This window comes from Cloeon dipterum, chromosome 1 (assembly GCF_949628265.1).
Source record: "Cloeon dipterum chromosome 1, ieCloDipt1.1, whole genome shotgun sequence".
In the NCBI taxonomy this organism is placed as follows: domain Eukaryota; kingdom Metazoa; phylum Arthropoda; class Insecta; order Ephemeroptera; family Baetidae; genus Cloeon; species Cloeon dipterum.
Genome location: NC_088786.1, coordinates 26,222,774 through 26,244,030, shown reverse-complemented (window position 1 = coordinate 26,244,030; position 21,257 = coordinate 26,222,774). Strand labels below are relative to the sequence as shown.

At 40.7% G+C, this 21,257-nt stretch overlaps 6 protein-coding genes across 8 annotated transcripts; 3 read left to right on the top strand and 3 right to left on the bottom strand.

The window, feature by feature from the left end:
* The first annotated feature begins 13 nt into the window (after positions 1-13).
* Positions 14-4,296, top strand: Pcif1 (Phosphorylated CTD-interacting factor 1). Of its 2 annotated transcripts, none has more exons than XM_065497568.1 (11): positions 14-178; positions 496-808; positions 1,276-1,559; positions 1,621-1,775; positions 1,835-2,187; positions 2,239-2,380; positions 2,437-2,621; positions 2,679-2,959; positions 3,019-3,324; positions 3,378-3,528; positions 3,583-4,296. In XM_065497568.1, the coding sequence occupies exons 2-11, from the start codon at positions 500-502 to the stop codon at positions 3,742-3,744; spliced, it is 2,328 nt and encodes a 775-aa protein (XP_065353640.1). In that variant the 5' UTR covers positions 14-178; positions 496-499; the 3' UTR covers positions 3,745-4,296. The 2 variants fall into 2 exon arrangements, with proteins under 2 accessions (XP_065353640.1, XP_065353639.1); XM_065497567.1 differs by having other exon boundaries at positions 1,261-1,559.
* A 6-nt stretch (positions 4,297-4,302) lies between these two features.
* Positions 4,303-10,897, bottom strand: Ge-1 (Enhancer of mRNA-decapping protein 4 homolog Ge-1). 2 transcript variants are annotated; one of them, XM_065497565.1, is made up of 19 exons: positions 10,795-10,897; positions 10,432-10,506; positions 10,156-10,358; positions 9,895-10,105; positions 9,503-9,827; positions 9,331-9,443; positions 9,068-9,272; positions 8,734-8,896; positions 8,528-8,680; positions 8,189-8,475; positions 7,998-8,139; positions 7,691-7,754; positions 7,446-7,574; positions 6,928-7,391; positions 6,763-6,878; positions 6,477-6,642; positions 6,248-6,422; positions 5,004-5,357; positions 4,303-4,662 (listed from the first exon to the last, which is right to left on the bottom strand). In XM_065497565.1, exons 1-19 carry the CDS (start codon positions 10,821-10,823, stop codon positions 4,470-4,472), a joined length of 3,567 nt encoding a protein of 1,188 aa, XP_065353637.1. In that variant the 5' UTR covers positions 10,824-10,897; the 3' UTR covers positions 4,303-4,469. The 2 variants fall into 2 exon arrangements, with proteins under 2 accessions (XP_065353637.1, XP_065353638.1); XM_065497566.1 differs by having other exon boundaries at positions 9,895-10,090.
* A 1,144-nt stretch (positions 10,898-12,041) lies between these two features.
* On the bottom strand, positions 12,042-13,448 carry MED27 (mediator complex subunit 27). The gene is made up of 6 exons (XM_065475482.1): positions 13,178-13,448; positions 12,967-13,114; positions 12,769-12,908; positions 12,616-12,712; positions 12,315-12,557; positions 12,042-12,260 (listed from the first exon to the last, which is right to left on the bottom strand). The coding sequence occupies exons 1-6, from the start codon at positions 13,360-13,362 to the stop codon at positions 12,126-12,128; spliced, it is 948 nt and encodes a 315-aa protein (XP_065331554.1). The 5' UTR covers positions 13,363-13,448; the 3' UTR covers positions 12,042-12,125.
* A 116-nt stretch (positions 13,449-13,564) lies between these two features.
* On the top strand, positions 13,565-18,286 carry LOC135933993 (serine/arginine repetitive matrix protein 1-like). The gene is made up of 6 exons (XM_065475478.1): positions 13,565-13,720; positions 13,818-13,899; positions 14,672-14,862; positions 14,916-17,522; positions 17,628-17,933; positions 18,017-18,286. Coding segments are annotated over exons 1-6 (3,417 nt in total). The 5' UTR covers positions 13,565-13,718; the 3' UTR covers positions 18,246-18,286.
* On the top strand, positions 18,271-20,521 carry LOC135933999 (lanC-like protein 3). The gene is made up of 5 exons (XM_065475485.1): positions 18,271-18,780; positions 18,871-19,140; positions 19,192-19,413; positions 19,876-19,992; positions 20,047-20,521. Exons 1-5 carry the CDS (start codon positions 18,414-18,416, stop codon positions 20,292-20,294), a joined length of 1,224 nt encoding a protein of 407 aa, XP_065331557.1. The 5' UTR covers positions 18,271-18,413; the 3' UTR covers positions 20,295-20,521.
* LOC135944912 (guided entry of tail-anchored proteins factor 1) lies at positions 20,506-21,239 on the bottom strand (the record flags this gene model as incomplete). Its single annotated transcript, XM_065492184.1, has 4 exons — positions 20,506-20,736; positions 20,791-20,858; positions 20,924-21,089; positions 21,153-21,239. Coding segments are annotated over 4 exons (510 nt in total), but the record flags the coding sequence as incomplete, so codon positions are not given.
* Between the last annotated feature and the right edge of the window lie 18 nt (positions 21,240-21,257).

Here is a 21,257-nt window from a genome sequence, read left to right as displayed (position 1 = left end):
CATCACTGTAAATGGGAGGGAACGCTAGAAAAATAGTCGAAACTGATCACGTGACTAACTTCAGCTGAGGCAAATGGCGTCAGCGAGAAGGGACTCTACTTTTTTGTCTCTCGAAATTCATGAATGAACCAGGTAAAACCTGAATCTCAACCCATGAAAACTCGTCAGGAAGTTTCAGGTATGGACGATGTACTGGCAGTGTAAAAATTCCAGTCCATAAACTGGCTTACGGCGCGATAAATCCATTTTCAAATTTCACGTGCCTTGGCGTTCACTGTCAACAGATTATGCACAGATAGCATTTATTCTAAAGATCTTCGCTATAAATTGAATTTTCACCTCACAACTTTTATTTCTGTTGCCTGGATTCACGCAAAACTAATTTTACCAATTGTCATCGGTAATTAGACTTGTTTTCTACTCCAAAAGCAGTTACTGCAGTTTGGCGCTATTTTGCACCACCCCTTGCTTAAGCGCAATTTATGGTTGTTTCAGAACTATGAATGAAGTGAAGCCCGAAAAACACGGGCCCATGGGGGAACCACACTGGGATACGTCCTCAATGGTGCCAATCATGCCGCCCATGGGTGCGCCCACCCCTATGCACCATATGCATCAAATGCCACCCCCGCCACCACATTTGATGCATCCAGGTGCGATACCGCCAGGACACCCGGGACACCTACCAATTATGGAGCATAATATGCCTCACACACCTGCAGGGCTCGTCGCTCCCTGTCCCATCAGGCCAACCCCCATGATACCAACTGCGGAGCCAATGCCTCTGATGCCAGGACAAGTTCAAGGGGTATGGTTTTATTTTCCAAGCTCTTATTGGGGGGAAAACACGCTTTGCCTGTAAGAATGCGCGAAGGTTGAGGAGGAAAATAGTTGTTGTCACAAGACTTAATTAGAAATTTAATCTAGATACATTATATTTCTCTTGGTGGTGAACGATGTATCATATTTTGAAATTTTCAACAAAAAGAATAAGTTTAAGAGAAGCAGCAAAGAATTGTAAAAATTTATACAGACGATTGTAGGCTTAGTGTTGCACGCATAATTGCTTTTAATAAATTATTCATTCCTTCTTGATAAATGTCAGCTTAGAGTTATAGATATTTACGTACGGTATATTACTGTTCAGTATTTCAAACTGTTCTTAAAAATCGTTGTTAAAAATTTTGTAATAATAGTTCAGACAAAGCATTTTAATTTGCCAGCATAATTACCTGGATTGAAATTTAATACCAGCTATAGTTTTGGGTTTTTCAGGAGGGTAGCGCCCCAATTGGTGAACCGATTTTGGCTCCCCTGACACCAGAGCTTATGAACATTGGCTGGCGACAGTGCTGGAGCAAAAGGGAAAACAGGCCCTATTTCTGGAATAAGCTAACCAATGAATCGCTTTGGGAGACGCCGGTCCTGAAGCCCCCACCGCCGCCGCCTCACCCTCAGCAGAGGTTTGACCCCATCACAGATCCTCTCGGCATATCGTCTGGCACCAAACGAAGAGCATCTGAGGAAGCGAATCCGCAAGCGAAGAGAATTATATTGACGTAAGTCTATCCTAATTTGAGCCATCTTTTGCTCATCTAGTTGCTATTTCACTATTTGTAGCGGTCCGTGGGATTTGGAAGTCAGTACAAATGTGATCATTTTGGAACGATCTTTGTCCGAGTTGCCTCAACCACACCCTGAGACGGAAGCGATGAGGGCGAATTTTGTGGCAAAACTGAGACAAAGCTACCAAGATCTTTGTCACTCGAGAGAAGGTTAGAACTGTCTGCGCTGCTCATTTGTCAATTGCTATTAAATAAATCACAAATTACAGCTATCGATGCGCCTAGAGAGTCGTTCAATCGCTGGCTGATGGAGAGGAAAACTGTTGATACCGGAACGGACACGCTGCTACCCAGCAGGTGCGCGCCCGAGGTTTCCCCAGCAATGTTTGCCGCCATCATGGACGATATTCCAATACGTCTGGTCAAGCCTAAATTCACAGGCGATGCGAGGAAACAATTATCCAAATATGCTGAAGCTGCCAAAAAGCTGATAGAGTCGCGGACCGTGTCGCCTGAGAGCAGGAAGATAGTGAAGTGGAACGTGGAGGAAACATTTAACTGGCTGCGCAAAACCATAGGAGCCACTTACGACGATTTCCAGGAGCGGCTCTCGCACTTGAAGGTGTGTTAAGCTAATATTCGCAGGAATTGACAGTAATTTTTGAACTTGCAGTCCCAATGCCAACCACACTTGGCCGAGGCAGTGAAACGTTCTGTAGAAGGAATATGCCTGAAAATATACACTCTGTCTTGTGATTACGCGCGCAAGGTGCGCGAAAAGAATGAGGAACTATTGAAAGCCAACAATGTGCTGAGTTAGTTTTACAAGCATTAATTTTGGCGATTTGTGTATGATCCTTTGCCCGGACAGTACCTGAGGTTCCGCCACTTCCACCAGCCCACATGCGGAGGAAGGTGTGGTGCTACCCTGTGCAGCTGGCTAGTCCAGGTGCACGACTTCCGGCAATCGAGTACCTGCCCGACAGAGCTGAACAAGCTGTATTGAGGTGGAAAGGAGATGGAGTTTCCATAAACATCATGCACCTTCAAAAATTGGTAAGACTCGTCTGTGCCTGGGAATGTCACGTTGCTATTGCTGAGTATCACTTTCAGGAGTTACTTTACAAGCACAGTTGTTACGACGATAAGAAATATGAAATGTTCCTGCCGAGAGTGTGGTGTTTACTGAAGAGGTACTCATCCTTCATGGGCGAAAATCTTCCTGGGGGAGGTGGAGCCAACTCGAGTCACTCTTCTTTGCCAACCGCGGTCTTTGAGTGCATGCAAAGCTGCTTCGGCGTCACGTTTGAGTGCTTTGCATCCCCTGTGAATTGCTATTTCAGGCAGTATTGCTCTCCATTCGCTGACACCGATGGTTTTTTCGGCTCTAGAGGGTAGGTGCCCACCATCCACGTTAGGCCTATTAATTTAAATATGCGATGTCATCTTTCAGTCCTTTTCTTGAGTTTTGGCCAGTAAGCGGGTCTTTTGAAGTGAACGCACCAGCCTGCGAGGAGCTTCTGCTTGCTTCCCTAGGCCACATTGAAAGACTTCTTGCTGGCTCGCCGGAACCTTTGTCGTTTATTGTGGCACTTCCTGAGCGCAGAGAGGTGAGCGCCCCTGCTGGTCCTGATTCGCAAGCACCAGCTCCAACGTCGGCCCTTGAGGCCCTCAACAAGTCAAGATTTGGAAGAAGACAAATTGTTGTGCCTGCTTTTGAACATGAAGCTATTCACGGTCTTCAGCACTGCATACAAAGGTACTGCATCAATTACACCAACTAAGTACGCGGTCACAAAACAGCTCTTGCAGGAGTGAGGCAATCATCAAAAGCTCGCACGCCCTGGTGCTGGTGTGGCTTCAAAACGAATCTGGCTTCCAGAAATGGGGACCGACCGAAGAGAGAGTGGAACAACTTCTAGAGGCGTTTCGCCCGGGGCGCCACTCTGACCGAGAGAGAAAGGTTTGTTGTCAGATACCAGTGCTGAGAGCGGCGCTTACTTTGTTTTTTGAGCAGGAACTGTTGTCGCCCACTCGGCCAGGCTTAGGCAGCAGTCACCACCATAGTGTTCCAATGACGCCAACCCTTCCCGTGCCCATCATCCCACTGACGCATCTGCCTGTTGTAGTCGACCACCCGCTGAGCAATGGACAGGTTTTGCCCCCTGATTCAAAGTGATCCTCAACGATTTTTCATAAATTTGTCATATATATATATAATTATACATACAAAATAATATCTTTTAAACGTGCGTGTCTGAGTTAAACGTTTTTGCAATTATCATCATGTATAGAATGAAATGTTTGGATGTGGAGAAGTGCGATTGAATATTTGGTAATGAAATTATTTAGTCTATGTCGACAATATAAGGCAGAAATAACAATGATTAGAGGTACAAATTAACTTTATATTTCTTGGGATGATGTGGAGACGACTGCACACTATGACTTTGTGCAGTACTACAGGAGTACGCCCTCTTGTTGTCTTTACATTGTTGCATTTTCTTATATTTATGAATTTTTAAATTTTGTTTCATGCTTGGAAAGCGAATATATTTTTTGCAAAGCGAAAGCTATGGAGGTTATCTTAACACAGTAGTAAAAACTAATGTCTCAAAAGTCTTATCCTAAAGTGTGCAAATCACTGGAACTCACCAACTTCCCGTGTCACTGTTTGTAAAACATCAAAAGGCAACGTATTAAATGTTAATAAAAGAAATGCACGCAAAAAGGCCTATTTAATTTGCAAACTTAGGTTTTAATTTGAGAATTCAAAGGTACATAGGTGGTGGAAAGTCGAATGAACCTTAAATTATTTTTCCTAACCAAGTAGCACCTTACAAACTTTACAAGGAAATCAATCCATGAGTCAGTCAACACGTACCGATCATTCAAACAGTCACTTCAATACTTATTGGTGGGAACCAACGCTTGTGTGGCTAGCAGAAGCATTTTCATTGATCGCACCACCTTTTCGTTGGGATGCATGGAGATGAAGTTGTTCAGCTGTTTTTGCAAGGAAACCACTATATTGGGCACATACTGCTTTGTATCAGTGCTGTCTGGCACCAAGTTCACCACAGCCTCTTCCAAATACCTAAAACAAAGATTAATTCAGAAATACTCTTGTTGCGTTGGTAGTTTGGATGTGAAAAAATATATATATTCTACCTAAAACTCGTAAAATGAAAACCGATTAAAAAAATTGCAAGGGAAGGCAGATAGTAGCTCAAAATTCGAATCATTCTTGCTAATTTAATGGATAATCTTGGTTTGTCCATTATTAAAATTTTTTTAAAAGTGAAGAATAAAATTCTAGTTGTTAAACATCTATAGGTTCGTTTTTGTCGCATTTTTTACACATTCTGAGAGGTCAAATTATATTGGAAGTTGAACGACTAAAATTGTTTGATAGGCATTTTAAAGCATGCTGCATACCTGACTTTCAAATCGGTGCTGGTGGTAAGGTCAGCCGACAGCTGCTGAATGAGGGAGAGCAGGACATTTTGTTGCAGAGGACAGGGGTTCAAACAGAAAACATGCTGTGGGTTGACTCTCTCGCACAGCTTGACCACCAACTGCAGATCAGAGGCTGACAGCGCCTGCTGGAAAGCACTGTTCAGCTGACCCTGTTGGACGAGTGTCAGTATGGCAGTGAGCTGAGCCTGGGGGTCGCTTCTGGTTTGAGGGGTGTCGGGGCGTGAGGTGATGGTGGAGGAATGTTCACGCATGGCTCTGCCCACAGACTCATTGACGGCTTCTCGAGCAGCTCGAATGACAGATTCCTGCAGACTGAATGGCGGATATCGTAAGAAAAGCAATCAACATTAGCCAAAGAGGCGGCTTAACCTTTCGTCAGCATGCTTCATTATAAATTTAAAAAATATTGCAACAAGAACTCAACTAAATAAATACATCACAATTGTATTACAAGACCATGGGCAGTTGAAAATATAATGAGAACTTAAATCGCAGTATCGCATGACCTAAACTTAATTGCTGGGACAGTTTCTTTAAGACAGAAAGCAATCAGCTGACAAAAAGTCAAGCGCACTTTCTTGATTCACACATGCTGGAATAGTGCAGTCCAGTAATTGGCAACCTATCATAAGGGAATGGCAATAAGAACAAATCATATGTCGCACTCTAGCCGGCACTCATGTCAAACGCATTCTGGGTTGCAAAAACCCCGCTTTTTTAAAATGCAATGCAGAGGTAAAAAACGGTTTTTCAATTTTTACCAGTTTATAGCAGGCAATATTTGCACCTCAGTTTTCAATAATTTTCTAATTATTTGCTCATGACCTTGACTTGGAAAACTGTCAGAAATAATATTATTGCGAAATTGAGGCAGCAAATGAGTTTAAAATATAAAATCTGCATAGCAGAGAAAATATTGACCATTTCGACCGCAAATTTAAGATTTCCCCAGGGGAAAAACCGTTAAAAACGAGTGGTGAAAAAAACCTGGTGGTAATCAAATGCCACCCTGAACGCAAACACTCATTCTCGCATTGCAGGTACAAGCATCAATTCAAATGTGAGCCACCAGTTCACATAGTATGCGCATTATAACCATCACGAAAAGGTTACATTTAAAATTTTAGTACTATTTATAAAAGACTCAGGATACAATTTTATCGCTGTGGGATATTAAAAATCATGTATGTCATGTGACTTACTTCATTGTGATGTTTGATAAGGCCGTGTGCAACTCTGTTCTCACCATCGCGGCAGTTGTGTCATTTCCTAAACGAACAGACTCTCCAAGAGCAGCTATTTGTGAATTCGTCTCGCGGGACTTCTCGTGATTCCGCATACGCTGCTTCTCAAGTTGTGCCTCAACAGCAGCCAAATCTGCATTAAAATAAAAACCTGACTGATCATTAATTTTCCTAGGAAAACACATACGTTCAGAGGTTCCTCGCGAGAACGCTTCGTTAAGTTGAGCAAACAACGTCTTGCAGGTTTTTTCAAATGTTGGCACAACGGTGGCCAGAAGCACGTCTTTGAAACATGAAGCCATGCTCATCTGGAGAGAAGCTGTCACAGTGGCGGCGAGTTGGTCATGAAGTTGCTGCAAGATGAATAATTTGGTTAATTTATAAGTTCTATGCGGCTGATTTTAGGTTTTGTTGAAAAATTTCGTTTTCAAAGAGAATCATTTGTTCATGTCCAATTTAAATTGCGCACATACCTTGCTGTGGACAAGTTTGCCAATGTACTCATTCAAGGCCTTTTCAGCAGCTTGCATCCTGTGAGCAATGTCCGTGTGCACTAACCCTTTGATGTGCTCCATGTTACTGATCACGCCTGAAGAATTCGTAAGTATTTATTTTCATTATTAACCACAGATTCTCACTTGGCTTGATCATCTTCTGGAACTCTGTTTCGAACACCATCTGCATCTTGTTGTACACATGCACATCAATAGACTTAGAGAATGAGTTGACCAAAGAATTTTCCATTTCAGTCAGCTTCTGTTTGATCTGGCTCTCAATCCCTTGGGATTGGCGACTCAACTGCCGTGAAAGGGCTTTTTCAAGAGCGACTGTGGCAGCATTTTCCAACACATCTTTCCTAGGAACTGTCCTGAGAACCTGCGTTTGCAGATCTTTGATCTGCACTTGCTGTTCCTCAATGATGGTGGTGAGCGCTTGCATGCATCTCTGCATTGATCGCAATTCTTCAAGAACCTCCTTGTTGTAGTCAATATCGGCTTCAAGCACTTCAGCTTTGATGACTGGTGCGGAAGCAATTGTCAAGGGCGAAACGGTCGGAGGTGACGGCATCAAGTTGGGTACACTCGGAATTGTAGGCATTTCACTAGAAAAATTCCATGCCTAGTTAGAAAAATTCTTTAGTGCTATAAATTCTTACATTTTGTCTATGCTTGGCACTTCTGTATTGATTTCTTGTAAATTAGGAGGCATCTCAGGTATTGGAGGTATTTGAGGCCAATCATAGCTGTCTTTTTCAGCAATTGGTTCCTCTTTCCCCTCAATATTTCTGCAATTTACATCAAATCGATGTTACTTGCACATAATATGAGAATAAATGAAAATCCATAAAAGAGTACATATTTGCAATTTACACAATAAAATTAAAATTAAATGCTTTCTTACATGTCATCCATGCTTGTATCATGCTGATCCTCTTTAGCTTCATAAAAATCATCACTAAGGCTTCCTACAACATTTTCATTTAAATATATTTAATATCCCAAAGCACATGGTGTTAAATTTTGATAATGATGTCAGTAAGTGTACCTGCTTTCGTAAAAATTATTTAAACCTGACTTGAATTGAAAATTTCAAATAAGTTGATGTAAGTACTGAGAGCACTTTCTCTAAAGATAATAGAAATCTAGTAAATTTGGTATAAAAATTATACATTTTATTTATAAAATATACTATAAAGTAAACTTCTCACCATCCTTCTCTTGAGACAAGATTTGTTGAACCTCTCGACTAGGGCTGCTACCTCCACTGGCCAAACCGGCATCCCTTCCTCGAGTGTTGAGAGATTCTTCCACGTTCAGGTTTTTCTCATCCACAGACATCTGACCCAATTTCTGTAAAAACAGATAAATGGATGCAAATTAAATTTAGATAACGAATTACGGTGAGAATAGCAGCAACATCTGATGACGATGTGATCGGTGGAGGAGTTGACAGCGCCTTCTTATTGCTTCCAGTGCTGATCGTTGAAGCCGCTGATGGGCTTTCTTCTTGCCTCGTTTTGGGTGAGGTGAATGCCTCAGGAGTCATCAAGTTCAAGCTACTGGAACTCTGAATACTAGCTGCACTGGTATTCAGCGCGTCAGCAATTGAAGTGTTGACTGAACCTTCGCTGGAGGCTGCTATCATTGTTTTCTCGCAAATATCACTTGGCATTTCGCTAGGGAAGTCTGTAAGGAAGCAGAGATAAAACTTGCATGGTCAACCAAGGCAAACTTATACCAAGAGTTTCGGTAGAAATAGTAGGTGGCTCAGCAATAGGCTCAAACACAAGTTCACACTCTTGCAGAGACTTGGGTCCGACGATGTACTTTTTCAATACAACACAAGAGGTAGCCTTTAACACATCGTCTTCGTCGTCGTCATCTTCGTCATCTGAAACACTTGGTGAGTGATTTGGTTATTGCTGGGATGTTTTAAGCGCGAACCTTGGCTAGAATGAATGTCTTCACGGCCTAGAATTCTTCTTCTGGTTTTGATTCCCGCATCTACAATTGCAAAACTGATTGCTGGGTGGTGCAATTTGAATCCTGACACTAGTGAAACATGAGCTGGACTGTGGTCTGTTTGAATTTGGAGCACATAGAGCATCTGCAATAAAAACAATGAATATATATTATATATATATTATATATATATATATATATATATATATATATATATATATATATATATATATATATATATATATATGTTGGAAAGATTGCAGAAAATAACTTAGATTCAAATTTTGGTTTATTACGGATCAGCAGGGCAACTTACCCTGCTGTTGATGTCAGAAAGTACTAAGTACTTGGAAGACAAGTCAATGGCTGCTTTGAGGACCAACTTGCTGGTAGAAGGTGCACTGAGATTTGGGCCCAACTCAAAATTAATTGTCTGAAGACAAGCCCATGTTTCGCATGCCCAAAGTTTAATTTCAGTGTTGTCCCTGGCACCGGTGAGGGCCCATTTCCAAAACTGTATCCTAAATAAATTAAAAAAGAAATTATTATGTAACATCTTATTAGTGACTTAAATATTACTCTGGTGAGTGTTCTTGATGATTGTCTAAGAACAGCAGAGTGGAGAGAGGCTGGTCGTTGTGCGGAGTCCACGAATGCAAGCACCGAGGTGGCGCTTTATTGTGCATGTACACCTAAAGTAGATCCAAAATTTCAGCACTCAAGATAGTGTTGTAGAAATTGGAAAATCAACCTGGAAAAAACTGACAAGTCCTCCTGCCGTGGCAATGGCAATCGCCGTACCGTCTGGACTGAAGGCAGCATCAGTGATGGTGTGCTCAAAATCAGGAACTCTCAAGACTCCATCGGTGACGTTCTCTGGTTTCAACGGTCCAGCACTGTATTTTGCAGTGACCATGGGCACACACCACATTTCAGCCTTCTGCCCACTGGTGAGGACAAGCAGTTCAGCGACCTCTTTGTCCACTGTTCCATCCGGAATGTAAGGACACCAGACCACTCGGTGAACAATGTTGCTTGCGATACAAACTTTGTCAACATGAAGAAGCAACTGACACCTTAAAAAGCGTTAAAAGATTATAATTAGTTACAGTTAATCTTCTTTTTTATTTTAAATCAACACACGCCAAATCTGAAGTGCCTTCCTCTATGGCGTGAACGAAAAGCGATCCTTGAGTGTCGACAGATGCTAAAATGACCTCTTCCCTGAGATGAGAAAAAGCCAGGTCCTGGACAATCCCCTTCAGTCCGCGAATTAAGCCTCTCTTGCCCGATGATTCGCTCACTACGCGAAGAACACCGTTGTTATCTCCTTTGATGGCTGAAATGTTTGAAACTGATAAGGTAGCTATGCAAAATAAAGGCTAAAGAATTTATTTGCTATACCGATCACGCCGTAGGCAAAATATCTTCCTAGGCAGTGGACAGCGATCATTTGACCAGTGCAATAGCGGGACTCCCAATTAAAATCAACAATATTCTTGTAAGTCAATTTTGACGACCCCTGCGTGTGGAATCCCTGTCCGCACACCACCCTCACGTCTGTGCAGCATAGCTCGTGGCTTTCAGCTGCTTCTGCGATGAATTTTCTAGAAAACGAAAGCGACAGATACATTTTATGCAGTGTCTGTTGACAGGCTTCAAACATAATGCTGAACTTACACATTTTGAGTGCAGTTCATCAGCATCTTCTCCTTGGCTGTGGACGAAGTGCTAACGATAAATTCCTCTTTCTCCCTAAGAAACAGAATTAATGCCACGTTTTAAAAGAGCTCACAACATAAGTTGAATAACAAAACGAAGAAAAATTTTGAGAATGTTGTGTTAAAGCCGGTGCGACACGCCTTGAGAGCTAGCAGACACCGGTGCTAAAAACATTGGAGCGTGAATACGCCAATGCTCTAAATTCACCACAGAAATAAAAACACAGGATCGCTTATCGGTAGTTCAAATTATTAGCTTTGCATTATTTGTTAATAACAAAAGCTTAATTTGTAAATAATCTCAGCGCCGAAATGCTCTCACCCCATCGCTTTCGCTAACAGGCCTCTCATCAACCTTGGAATCAAGAGGAGAGGCTTGTGAAGCGGTGCTTCACTCTTTGTAATTGTGGTGGCGCTGGCGCAACAAAATTGCATAAATTTGCCCGGGAACTAACTTGAATTTTCTATTTTCTAGCCCAGGCTGGTCCAAGAATTTATTTATCCCTCATATAATCAAATCATCATCATTAACTTGAATATGAATCTATCCCACTAGCACTTACAAGATATTTTTCATTAAAAATTAGGAAAAATAAGAAAATGCCCCTTTTAAATAATTATTCTGATTTTTTCATATTATATAAATATTTATATATTTCTCCCACACGACTTTTGTTATTATATAATAGACTTGAGAAATTTATGCGCACTTTTACACCAAAAATAAAAACAAAATCCAAATCTTTCACACCTTTAAATTTTAACTGAAGTATTACGTTGAAAAAATATAGAAATATACAAACACTATTTTAATTTTATATAATTTAAACATTAAACACTTTTTAAGTTTAGGAATTTCAGAGTAAATATATAAAAAAAGTGTTTAAATTCTGATATATATCTTATAAATTATCTTATAATGTCACGCAAAAAAGCTTAATGGAAACGAATTATTGACCCTTAAAACATCGTAATAAATATTGATCGATTAAGGGAACACAAGTACGATGACAGATGATTTACTAAAATATTAAACAACGCATGAAATTTCCGGAAAGTCAAATATGAGCTTTGTTTATGGAATAAAATAATTATGTTCCTCTACATATAGCTTTTGTGACTCATCACGATAATTAAATAAAATATCATCGGAAATTAAATAAAAAAAAAATCAATACAATATATAGTTTTTATAACCTGCAGATACCTGCGGCCCTTGATTATTTGCAAGGTTAAGGTATGGAACATATTGTCCAGCATGCATACTGCCGAGTTCTGGCTTTTTTAATATCTTTAACTATAATTTTTATTATCTTAGTGTGCAAATTTAGCTTCGAGTCGGGATCTTCAAGAATTTGTTTGAAAACTTATTTTCTTTACTCAATAACTGAACGATTTTGTGTCTTAATAATGTTACCAGCTGGGAATAAATATTATGTTAGTCCAATATATTTCATTTTTGTCCTTCTCATTAATTGTGCAGGTGTCTAGGCTACATCAATTGAAAATTGAGTGGGCTACTTTAAAATGTTTGAAAATGAAATTTTGCTTTATTTCAATACTTTCAAAATCTTTGTATTTTAAGAACTTAATGGTCACACCAGGTAATAGTACATATTTTTTGTTTTAATGAGTAATAGCTTCCGCTGTGTTTCAGGGCTTGCAATCTTCATGAAATGCTTCAAGTGTTCTGAAGTCTCTCCAAGTAGGTGGCATAGCGCAGAGAAGGTGATTGCCGCACCTCCGACAAGTATCAGTAAACAAAGATCTGAAGCTGTGGAGCCAAGTCTAAAAAGACAAAAATTCAATTCTAGCCCAAACCAATCTTATAGCAGAGCTCACCATGAATGACCGTACAGCTAAGTCTGGCAGAGTGGGAGAGTAAAAGTGCAGCATTGCAGCATTGGCATTTTCAGTGATTTTTCGGAAAACATGGTGGCGTGAGTTGGTCCACAGGTCAAGTTGGCCAAGTTGGCCACTGTCTGTTTGGAACTCTTCATTGTACGCTTTGACCTTGACCCACTCAATCATCATGCCCCTGAATGAAATTACTGCACGCAAAATTCTACCAAGGGAGACCTGTATCTATATGGGGTTTTTAGATCATTAGATATTATTGCATCTACAGCATCACCCAAGTTACCTGCAAATTGTGGCAATTAGAGGGATGAGGCCTGTACACATTCACATTCATATCCTGGTACTGTCTGTCTATTGCTGTAATTACGCCTTCCACTGAACTGTAATCAAAATCTCCATTAAATGGTTGCTGTTTAAAAAAATTAACTATGCATACCTAATAGACATATTATGGCAGCTTGGTGTTAATCGCCTTCTCTTTGCGTTCATTCCTGAAGAGTTCAAGTAAGAGTTGTACGACCTCTTCATCACGTTTTGTGCCAAAAAGCCAAACGTGATGTTGGATATTTCATGGAGCTGAAATTTCAATTTTTTTTCAGTTATGGTACACGCCGGGAGCTGAGTATTGGTCCACCTTATCAGTCCATTTGTAGCTTCCGACAAGCTCACTGTATAATGCCTGTCGATCTTGTGTAGTTTCGTGGGCCAAATGAGCTGTGTTACCCAAATTAATCTGTCCGTCAGGCGGTAGCGGAATGTTAGAGCAAGTCTGTTCTACTTTCCTGAATCAATTTCCAAAGAGATTTCAACTTTCATATTGCGTATAAAACGAAACGAACATTTACCTCATGTTGCTACTGATCTCTGCAACGAGATCTTGAAGCTCAAGAATGTATTTTGTTTCTCTGTGATCCTCGCCATGTTCTGAACGCACTCCTTGACTCAAAGACAAGAAAAAGTTGCCCACGCATGACCTGAGGGAACTCACTGCCTTCAGTGCCTCATTTAACGCGTCAAGCTCCACGTTCATTTTCGCTTTTCAGCAGCAAACAGTTTGAACTTTGTAGAACACTAAAAATATAGATACATATAATGAAGCTTAGAAGGTTTTAGGTTTTGTTTTGTGAAACACCCACCCAACCACACTGGTCTGACTGGTCCTCTAAAGCGATCTTTGCGCCCCCACAGTTGAATCCTTTAAACCATGTTGTGTAATATAATTCGCGCCAAACGAGAATGTAAACACAACGTGGAATGGGCCACTTTGAAGAGGAAAGAAAGTGAAAGATTACTGCGGATGAAAATGGTTTATCGCTACCATCGCTACGGTCAAATTGGTATAAATCAGATGTGTTGACAGCCGAGTGCCCGCTTCTCAACGCAGAGATGTAAGTTAAATCATAAAATCTAAGCAGCGAGGCAGTGTTTCTATATGCATACTAAATATTCGATTTCAGAAATCCCACATTAATGTTGTCGTTTTAGGTTGACAGGAGCAATGGCCGACGAAGAGATTGATATTTATGCAAACTTAGATGATTTTCGATCTGAACGGAATATAAAAGAGGTATGTAACATCACTAGTTGTTAGTAGTTAGTTGTACATAACATACATAAACATGCAGGTACAGTTTAGACCAATTTCGAATTAGGTGAGAACGCAGAGGGTTCTCTTCATCCTATTCGCACCAAATTTAGTTGCATCTTTACTTTGGTGCAAATATGAATCTACCATAATATTGTATGATATGTATAGTTAAAGAGAATTGAAAAAATGTACTGCTAAACCTGGAAAATCCTTGTTGCTATAGGATTTAGTTGAAGCCCTAATTATGGACCTTTAGCACTAAATTTTTTAGAAAAGTGGCTGCAAAGTTAGTAATCCTTTTCAAATGGTGTGGACTGTCTCCTTGGGTGTTTACTTTAAATCTAATTTTATTTCACAACAAAGTTTCCCCAAAATGTGGCATAATATAGTAGAACACCGTTGGATATATCTCAACGAGAGGAATCGAAATCTGCCAAGAAAGCACTGTAAATTTTAATTTGGAGAAATTTTGAATATTGACTGTAGAAATTTTTTTATTACAAATTATATAACAAATTTTTCAACGATCAACTGCTGCATCTGACTGTATCCAACAAATCAAATAATTTTCAAATGTTGCCCTGTATTGATCCAGTTTAAAAAAATGCACAATAATAATTGAAATTTTATTTACATTTGTACTGACTCCCCAAAAAATATGAACTACATCATTTTTGTAAGGAAGGCAACCTGAATCGTTTTCTATGTCAGCCACCATTATTATATTTAACGGCGTTTGTCTCTGTTTTAGTTGGAATTAGAAAACTCGGATTTGAAGAAAAGGGTTGAGGAGCTTGAAATCGAAAATACGTTACTCAAGACAGAAAACAAAAAGCTTTCCAAAAGGGAAGCTTCTCTGAATAGAAATATTTCTGTTCTCTATGCAACAGCTGTTGCCGAGCTTGATTTTAATAAAAACGAGCTTGCTAATCTTACTAGGGAGTAAGTTGTTGTGTTTCTATAAACTTGAGAAAAATTAACGAACTGTTTCACAGGAGAGATTCAATCTTGTTTAGAAGAGGTGATTATGTAAGATTGAGCAGCAGTCAAACCCAAAACGAAGATATGTCTAGATCCAGATCGCAGCAATCAAAGGTAGCAGAGGCAGCATCCATTACAGCTGACAAAATATCAACAGTCATAAAGATAAGTGAGAGACCTTCACAAAAACTTGAAGAAAAGAGGCCATCGCGCTCAAGTGCACGTGTAAGGAGTAGGAAAACGTCAGGGAGTAACAAATCACGTGCTTCAAAAAATGATTCTTCTGAAGTGCGTAAGAAACCTGCTGCCAGTGCTACTTCGGTACCTAAAGGTGAAAGGAGGAGATCTACTAGGATGGCTTCTAAGAGAAAGGAGAGTGAGAGTCATTCCTCACCTAGACCATGTGAGACTGCAAATAAATCGAATAAATCCGAACAGCCAGTGGAAAAACCTCAAGTGCTAGTGGCTCATAGGGATGCACCCATTGCTGAAAGTGCTTCTAAAAAAGTTCAACAGTGCAGTCCTCCAGAAAAAGTGGAAAATTTGGGAACGCGTGAAAGTGACAGAACTGCTGAACCGTCAACAGAAACTAAATCTCAAGTGCTGGTACTTAACAAATCTTGTGATGTTGATGTTTCTCCAAATGACTCGAGAAAGATACAGCCATCTGAGAATGTCGAGAACTTGGAGAAACAAGAAACTGTGGAGCGACATTCTGACACTTCACTTGAATCGCACGCTTCTTCAACAAAAGAAAACTCGAATGAGTCAAGGATTTTGAGAGCTGAGCGTATCCACAAAGAAGTAGAAGGCAGTTCACCGATTTCTCTCGCCAAGGAAATAAAAAAGCTTTCACCAAGGGTAAACAGTAGTTATTATGATTCAGATGGTGACTCCCAGCACGGTGACCTTTTCAAATCTTTTCTGGAGTCTGGAAAAGAAAGAATGAACTTGCCTGACAAAAAGAAGAAAAAGAAAGCTGCTGTGCCAGTTTTGTCTCCCAATGAGAATCCTGTAACACCAGGAAAATTTCTCCTAGACGGGCGTTTGTCTGAAATGTTGTCAAAACCACAGCCTGAAGTTTTTAGCAGCACAGAAAAGTCTCTTTCCCCTGAGTTTGCTGGTCCCCCTCAAACGCCGGGCAAGCACTTGCCGAACCAAATTTTTCCACAGATTGAAATCTCGCCTGTTACTAGTGCTACCAGTGATGACAGTGCGCGGAAAGAGCTGAATGAAGCCGTCAACAGTATTATGCCCACCCCTCTAAAGAATATAGTGCCAAATCTACTAAGCCCTTTGCATGCAACTCCAGTCTGCACAGGCCCTCCTCAAGAAAACGTTACACCAGAATCGCCAAGTGCCACAACCACGTTTGCACTTACAAAGCCACAGTCACCAAACCATTCATTCAATTCCTCAATTACCTCTGCCAATTCAACTCGGCTCATGATTGATATGTCTCGCTTGAGTGCCGCGAGTGAAACGCCTAAAGCAGTGACTCCAGCTTCCAGATTTCCTTTCAAAAGGAAAAGGGTACTGAAGATAAAGTGTGGATCAGCTGGAACCACAAGTACTGAAGAGAATAATGATACAAGTGTAGATGAGCCACCTAAGAAAATGGTTTGCGTCCCTCTTCAAGCAGCCTTGGAAAATCACCTGTCTTCAATTATCTCACCAGTCAAAATGCCCAATTCACCTGAGCAAAAATCGAATGAAGTGCCTAAATCCAAGAAACTAACCCCTCCAAGATTGAAAAAGAAAACAGCTAAACCTAAAGAAAGGGAGTTGGTTCCTTCAATGTCAAATATGTCGCCTGTAATAAGTATGGCAACTCCTAAGCACCAAATAGAGTTTGCACCTGCTTCACTCCCAAGCACTGGGCGGAAATCCAATGACAGCGGCACCTCTCAGGACTTCCACCTCCACTACACCTCTGGATCGGAAATGTCCAGATCACCTTCGCCGTTTGTTTCTTATCAGCCATCCATGACCACTTCCACTCCCAATGCAATGAAACCTCATCTAGAAAAGTTGTCTGTATCGTTGAAATGTCTTACACCAAGCTCAAAAATGAAGAAGCTTAACTTCATCATGTCCGAAATGTTTGGCGACTCACCATGCAAAGAACGCGACGACCAGTTAGACATAGACGTGTCAGAGGAAATGCGGAAAGACCTGGGAGTTTATTCGCCCGTTATGAAACAGGAAAAGCAGACTCAATTGGGGGTTAAAGCGAAACCCGAGCAGGAGAGACCTAGCAGCAGCTCGAAGAAGGGGCGTAAATCGCCTGAAAGGCACCTCAAAGTATTAAATGTTGACCATAGGAAATCTCCAGAAACTTTGAGAATGGCGTCACCTGAAAGAATCAGGAGGCGAACTCCTGAAGACCGAAGGAGGCCTCTCGAAAGGGACAGGAGAAGATCACCTGAGAGGGAGCGAAGGAGGTCTGTGGAGAGGGAATCAAGGAGGGAGCGGGAAAGAAAGTGGGAACTTGAAGACCGTGAGCGACGCAGGTCCCCCAACGACAGTGAAAGAAGGAAATATTTTGAAGATAGAGCAAGATCACCTGAATATAGGGACAGGAGAAGACTACCTGATGACAGAGACTACAGACAAAGGAGGTGATTTGACCAAAGAAATTCAACTATCAAATCCACAAACGTTTTTTCAAAATAGTTATTTTGTTAATTAATTAAGTGTTCACATATTTATTATTTTACTTATAGAAGGAGTCGTTCTCCAGAGCTAGCAGGATATTTTTCATCTAGTCGAAGGTCTCCAGGACCTTACTACAGAAAGACTTCTCCAAATCAAAGGTCTATTTCGCCTTATGAAAGCAGGAGGCATCAGGAATATGCAAGCTCTCATCAACCAAGGGAGGAAAATCGGAGGTACATCAAAGACTCTCGGTCGCCGTCGCCAAGGGCTGCAGGTAGCTCTTGGAAATTCAGTGAAAGGAGACCTGAAGAAAAATACAGACGCAGAGATTTTTCTCCTGGAAGACCATGTCGCACCGATAATTTAGAAACCAGGTATTTTGAAGAACTTTTCAGTAAAAAATTATCGTTTTCAAACGTATTCCATTATATTGCGATTTCAATATAAAATATTTTAGGTCTCAAATGTTGCCTAATCCTGATGGGAGAAATCAGAAGTCCCAGATTCAAAGTGGATATCGAGAAATCCGATTGGAACATAATACAAGCAGGGATTCATTGGACAGTCGAGGGGCAGTTGCTAATTCAAGACTTGAATTACACTCTGAAAAGAGAAGAGCTGCTGGACATTCAAACAGAACTGACGCTAGTATAGATCATGAAGATGGAGAAGTTTGTTCTGATTGACAATTTTAAAATTAAACCTTGCGGCAGAAACGTATCAAGAACTTTTGAATTTTAGCGCGATTTCCTTATTTGTTTGCCAAGAGGGTGTGGCGATATTTTGGTTATTTTCCTTGTCAGCTCTAGAGATAGCGCGGCTTTTAGTCTCCTTCAGTTATAGAAGACGTTAGTATGAGTTCCCAATCACGGTATTTGCCAAACAATATTCCAATTGGGGAGGACAGCGTGCTGAACCGCAGCTTGCTCAAGTGCAGTGTCATTGAGAAATATGAAGCTATCATCCAGAAACAACCGCCGGACCCAAAGGACACGGAGGGCGGTATCTATGTTGGCATAGCAGGGATAGGCTATCTCTGTTATCACCTCAGCAAGTCGCCGCTTTTTCAAGACAGCAGGGAAGCCCTGGTTACCAAAGGCAAGGAATATCTGGCAGCTGCGCTTGGGGCGATCCGAAACAAAGATGGCAGTTCAAAGGACGACACAGCGTTCATTCTTGGAAATGCAGGAATCAATGCTGTTGCTGCCGCAATGTACAATGGTAAAATTCTCAGACTTGAATTTAAAATAAACATTTTACAGTTTAGTTTTCTAGTGTTATATTTCTTTACTGAAAAACTCCCCTTTTCAGATGAAGGTTTCCTGAGGGACTATGCCCAGGGATTGGCAAATTGCAAAAAGACGAATTTCCTGACCTGCGGAAGTGATGAGCTCTTTGTCGGCAGAGCTGGTTACCTTATGGGTGTACTGTGGCTCCGGAAAGCTCTGCAGAAACCTGTGATCGCTGACAAAGACCTGATGGCCGTGTGCACCACCATTGTCGAGTCTGGTCGACACTATGCACGCCATCATCGCAGCCCTTGCCCACTGATGTTTGCTTACTACAACACCGAGTATTTTGGCAAGTTGACTCAAGCATTGTTTAAAGTCAATTATTAATTAAGTTAATTAGGCGCAGCACATGGCTTGTGCACTATTCTGCAAGCCCTGCTGAGCGTCCCAAGCTTCATCAGCAGCAGTGACCCTTCAGTCGAAAAAGATATCCAAGCCAGCGTCGACTATCTTCTTTCTCTGCAAACTCCTTCTGGAAATTTTCCCTGTGACCAATCAGAAACCGGAGCTGCTTCTAGATCCGAGTCTGATGAACTGGTCCATTGGTGCCATGGCGCTCCAGGTATGCGAGTTCAAAATATTTTAACTGTAGGTCTCAGCTGTTTAATTTTGAGACAGCGGCTGGCTGCCTTGCTCAAACGAAATTTCAGCTCGGCGGCTGAGCATTTTTTTTCGAGCGGTTGGTGCGGTTGATACAATTTTAATAGTGAAGTTTGATAGTGCTTACTGACACTTTAGGCCAAGAGAATATTTTTTTTCTTTGGTATTGGGCGGGCTGATTACGTGATCTTAAATTAGCCGGCTAGTGTGGCATAGATTGGCTGGCTGAGACCTCTGTCTTAATTTGGATAAGCCTTTGTAAACCCCAAAATCATATATTTGATTTTTTTTATCAAATTGGAATCTATTTGTAAGACAAACAACTGCGCTCTCAAATTTTGATTAAAATACCCGTTACCTTTCAGAGAGTAATCAAAACCGGACAATATTATTTATTTCCTAACTCATTACTGGAAATGTCTAGGTGTTGTCTACCTAATGGCCAAAGCCTATCAAACTTGGAATGATGAGAAATACCTGCAATCATGCGTTAAGTGTGCTGAAGTCACATGGAACAAAGGCTTGCTCACTAAGGGGCCTGGTAAGTTTCAAATCTTGTTTAATAATTTTGATAATTTATGTATTTGGTTTGTAGGAATTTGCCATGGCGTAGCTGGTAGTGGCTATGTCTTTTTGCTTCTGTTCCGTCTGACAGGAGAGCAACACTACTTGCAGCGGGCTCATGCATTTGCCAGATTCATCGATTCTGAAGAGTTCAAGCCATATTTGTTGAAGCCAGATTGCCCATTCAGCCTGTATGAAGGACTAGCCGGAACATGCTGCTTCTTGAATGATCTCGCTTATCCAGACACAGCTTCATTCCCATTCTCTGATATATTCTAATTCATTTTACATGGCTTATTTTCAGCAATAACCTTGCCAAACTTTCCATCTTAAGAGATATGATTATAACAATAACACATTAAGGTTTTATAATGTAACCAGAACAAAGTATGGATATTTTTACTTTCTTGGGTGATTGTACTTCTTGTCAAGACTGAGAGTCTCAAATCTCGATACCATTGTTATCAAATAACAAAATAAATGGATTTAGGGATATTAAAAAATTAGTTTTATGAATGTGTATTCCTTTATTTTAAGCCTTCATACTGGAGAAAACTTTTATACTTGTCCTGGACAAAGCAAGCCAAGCTGCAACTGAAATTGCACCTTTTTCACCTGTTGGCCAGCTGAGGAGACCATCAATAGGGTAAAGCCAGCCCTCTGATAGTGTTAAAACAGGCACATATCTGTAGTTCCAAACCAAGTAAATCAAATACAATCCCTGCAATTTAAAGCTATTATAAAAACTATCATCAGACGAATTTACTTCACTTACTAGTGCCGCGTTCACTAGCTGAGTGTATAGGGCCTTATTTTTAGTTGCATTTAACATTCTTGAGTTGGCTGCAAGGAAAATAGGTGGTATTACATAACATAATTCTGATATGAACTGTGTGAATGCTATTTACCAGCTGATTTCAAATCATCCTGCATTTTTGTAATCTTCCTCTGCAATTTTGCATGCCGGGCAAACTCATCGACCATGGAAATTCCCATTAATTCCATCTTCATTGATTTCAGCTCGGCTAGCAGTTGCTTTTCTATCTCTGATTTTCTTTGCCTTGTGTCAACGACCTGAAATTATTTTCAGCGTTGAATAGCGATTTGCAGAAAGTTATATTAGATATTATAGCATACCCATTTTATCAGAGCGGGCAAAAACGCACTGCAGAGACTAAAGATAATCAGGCGAACAAGCAGAAAATAGCTGTCCATTTTTTTCAATTATACAAGTAGCAGGTT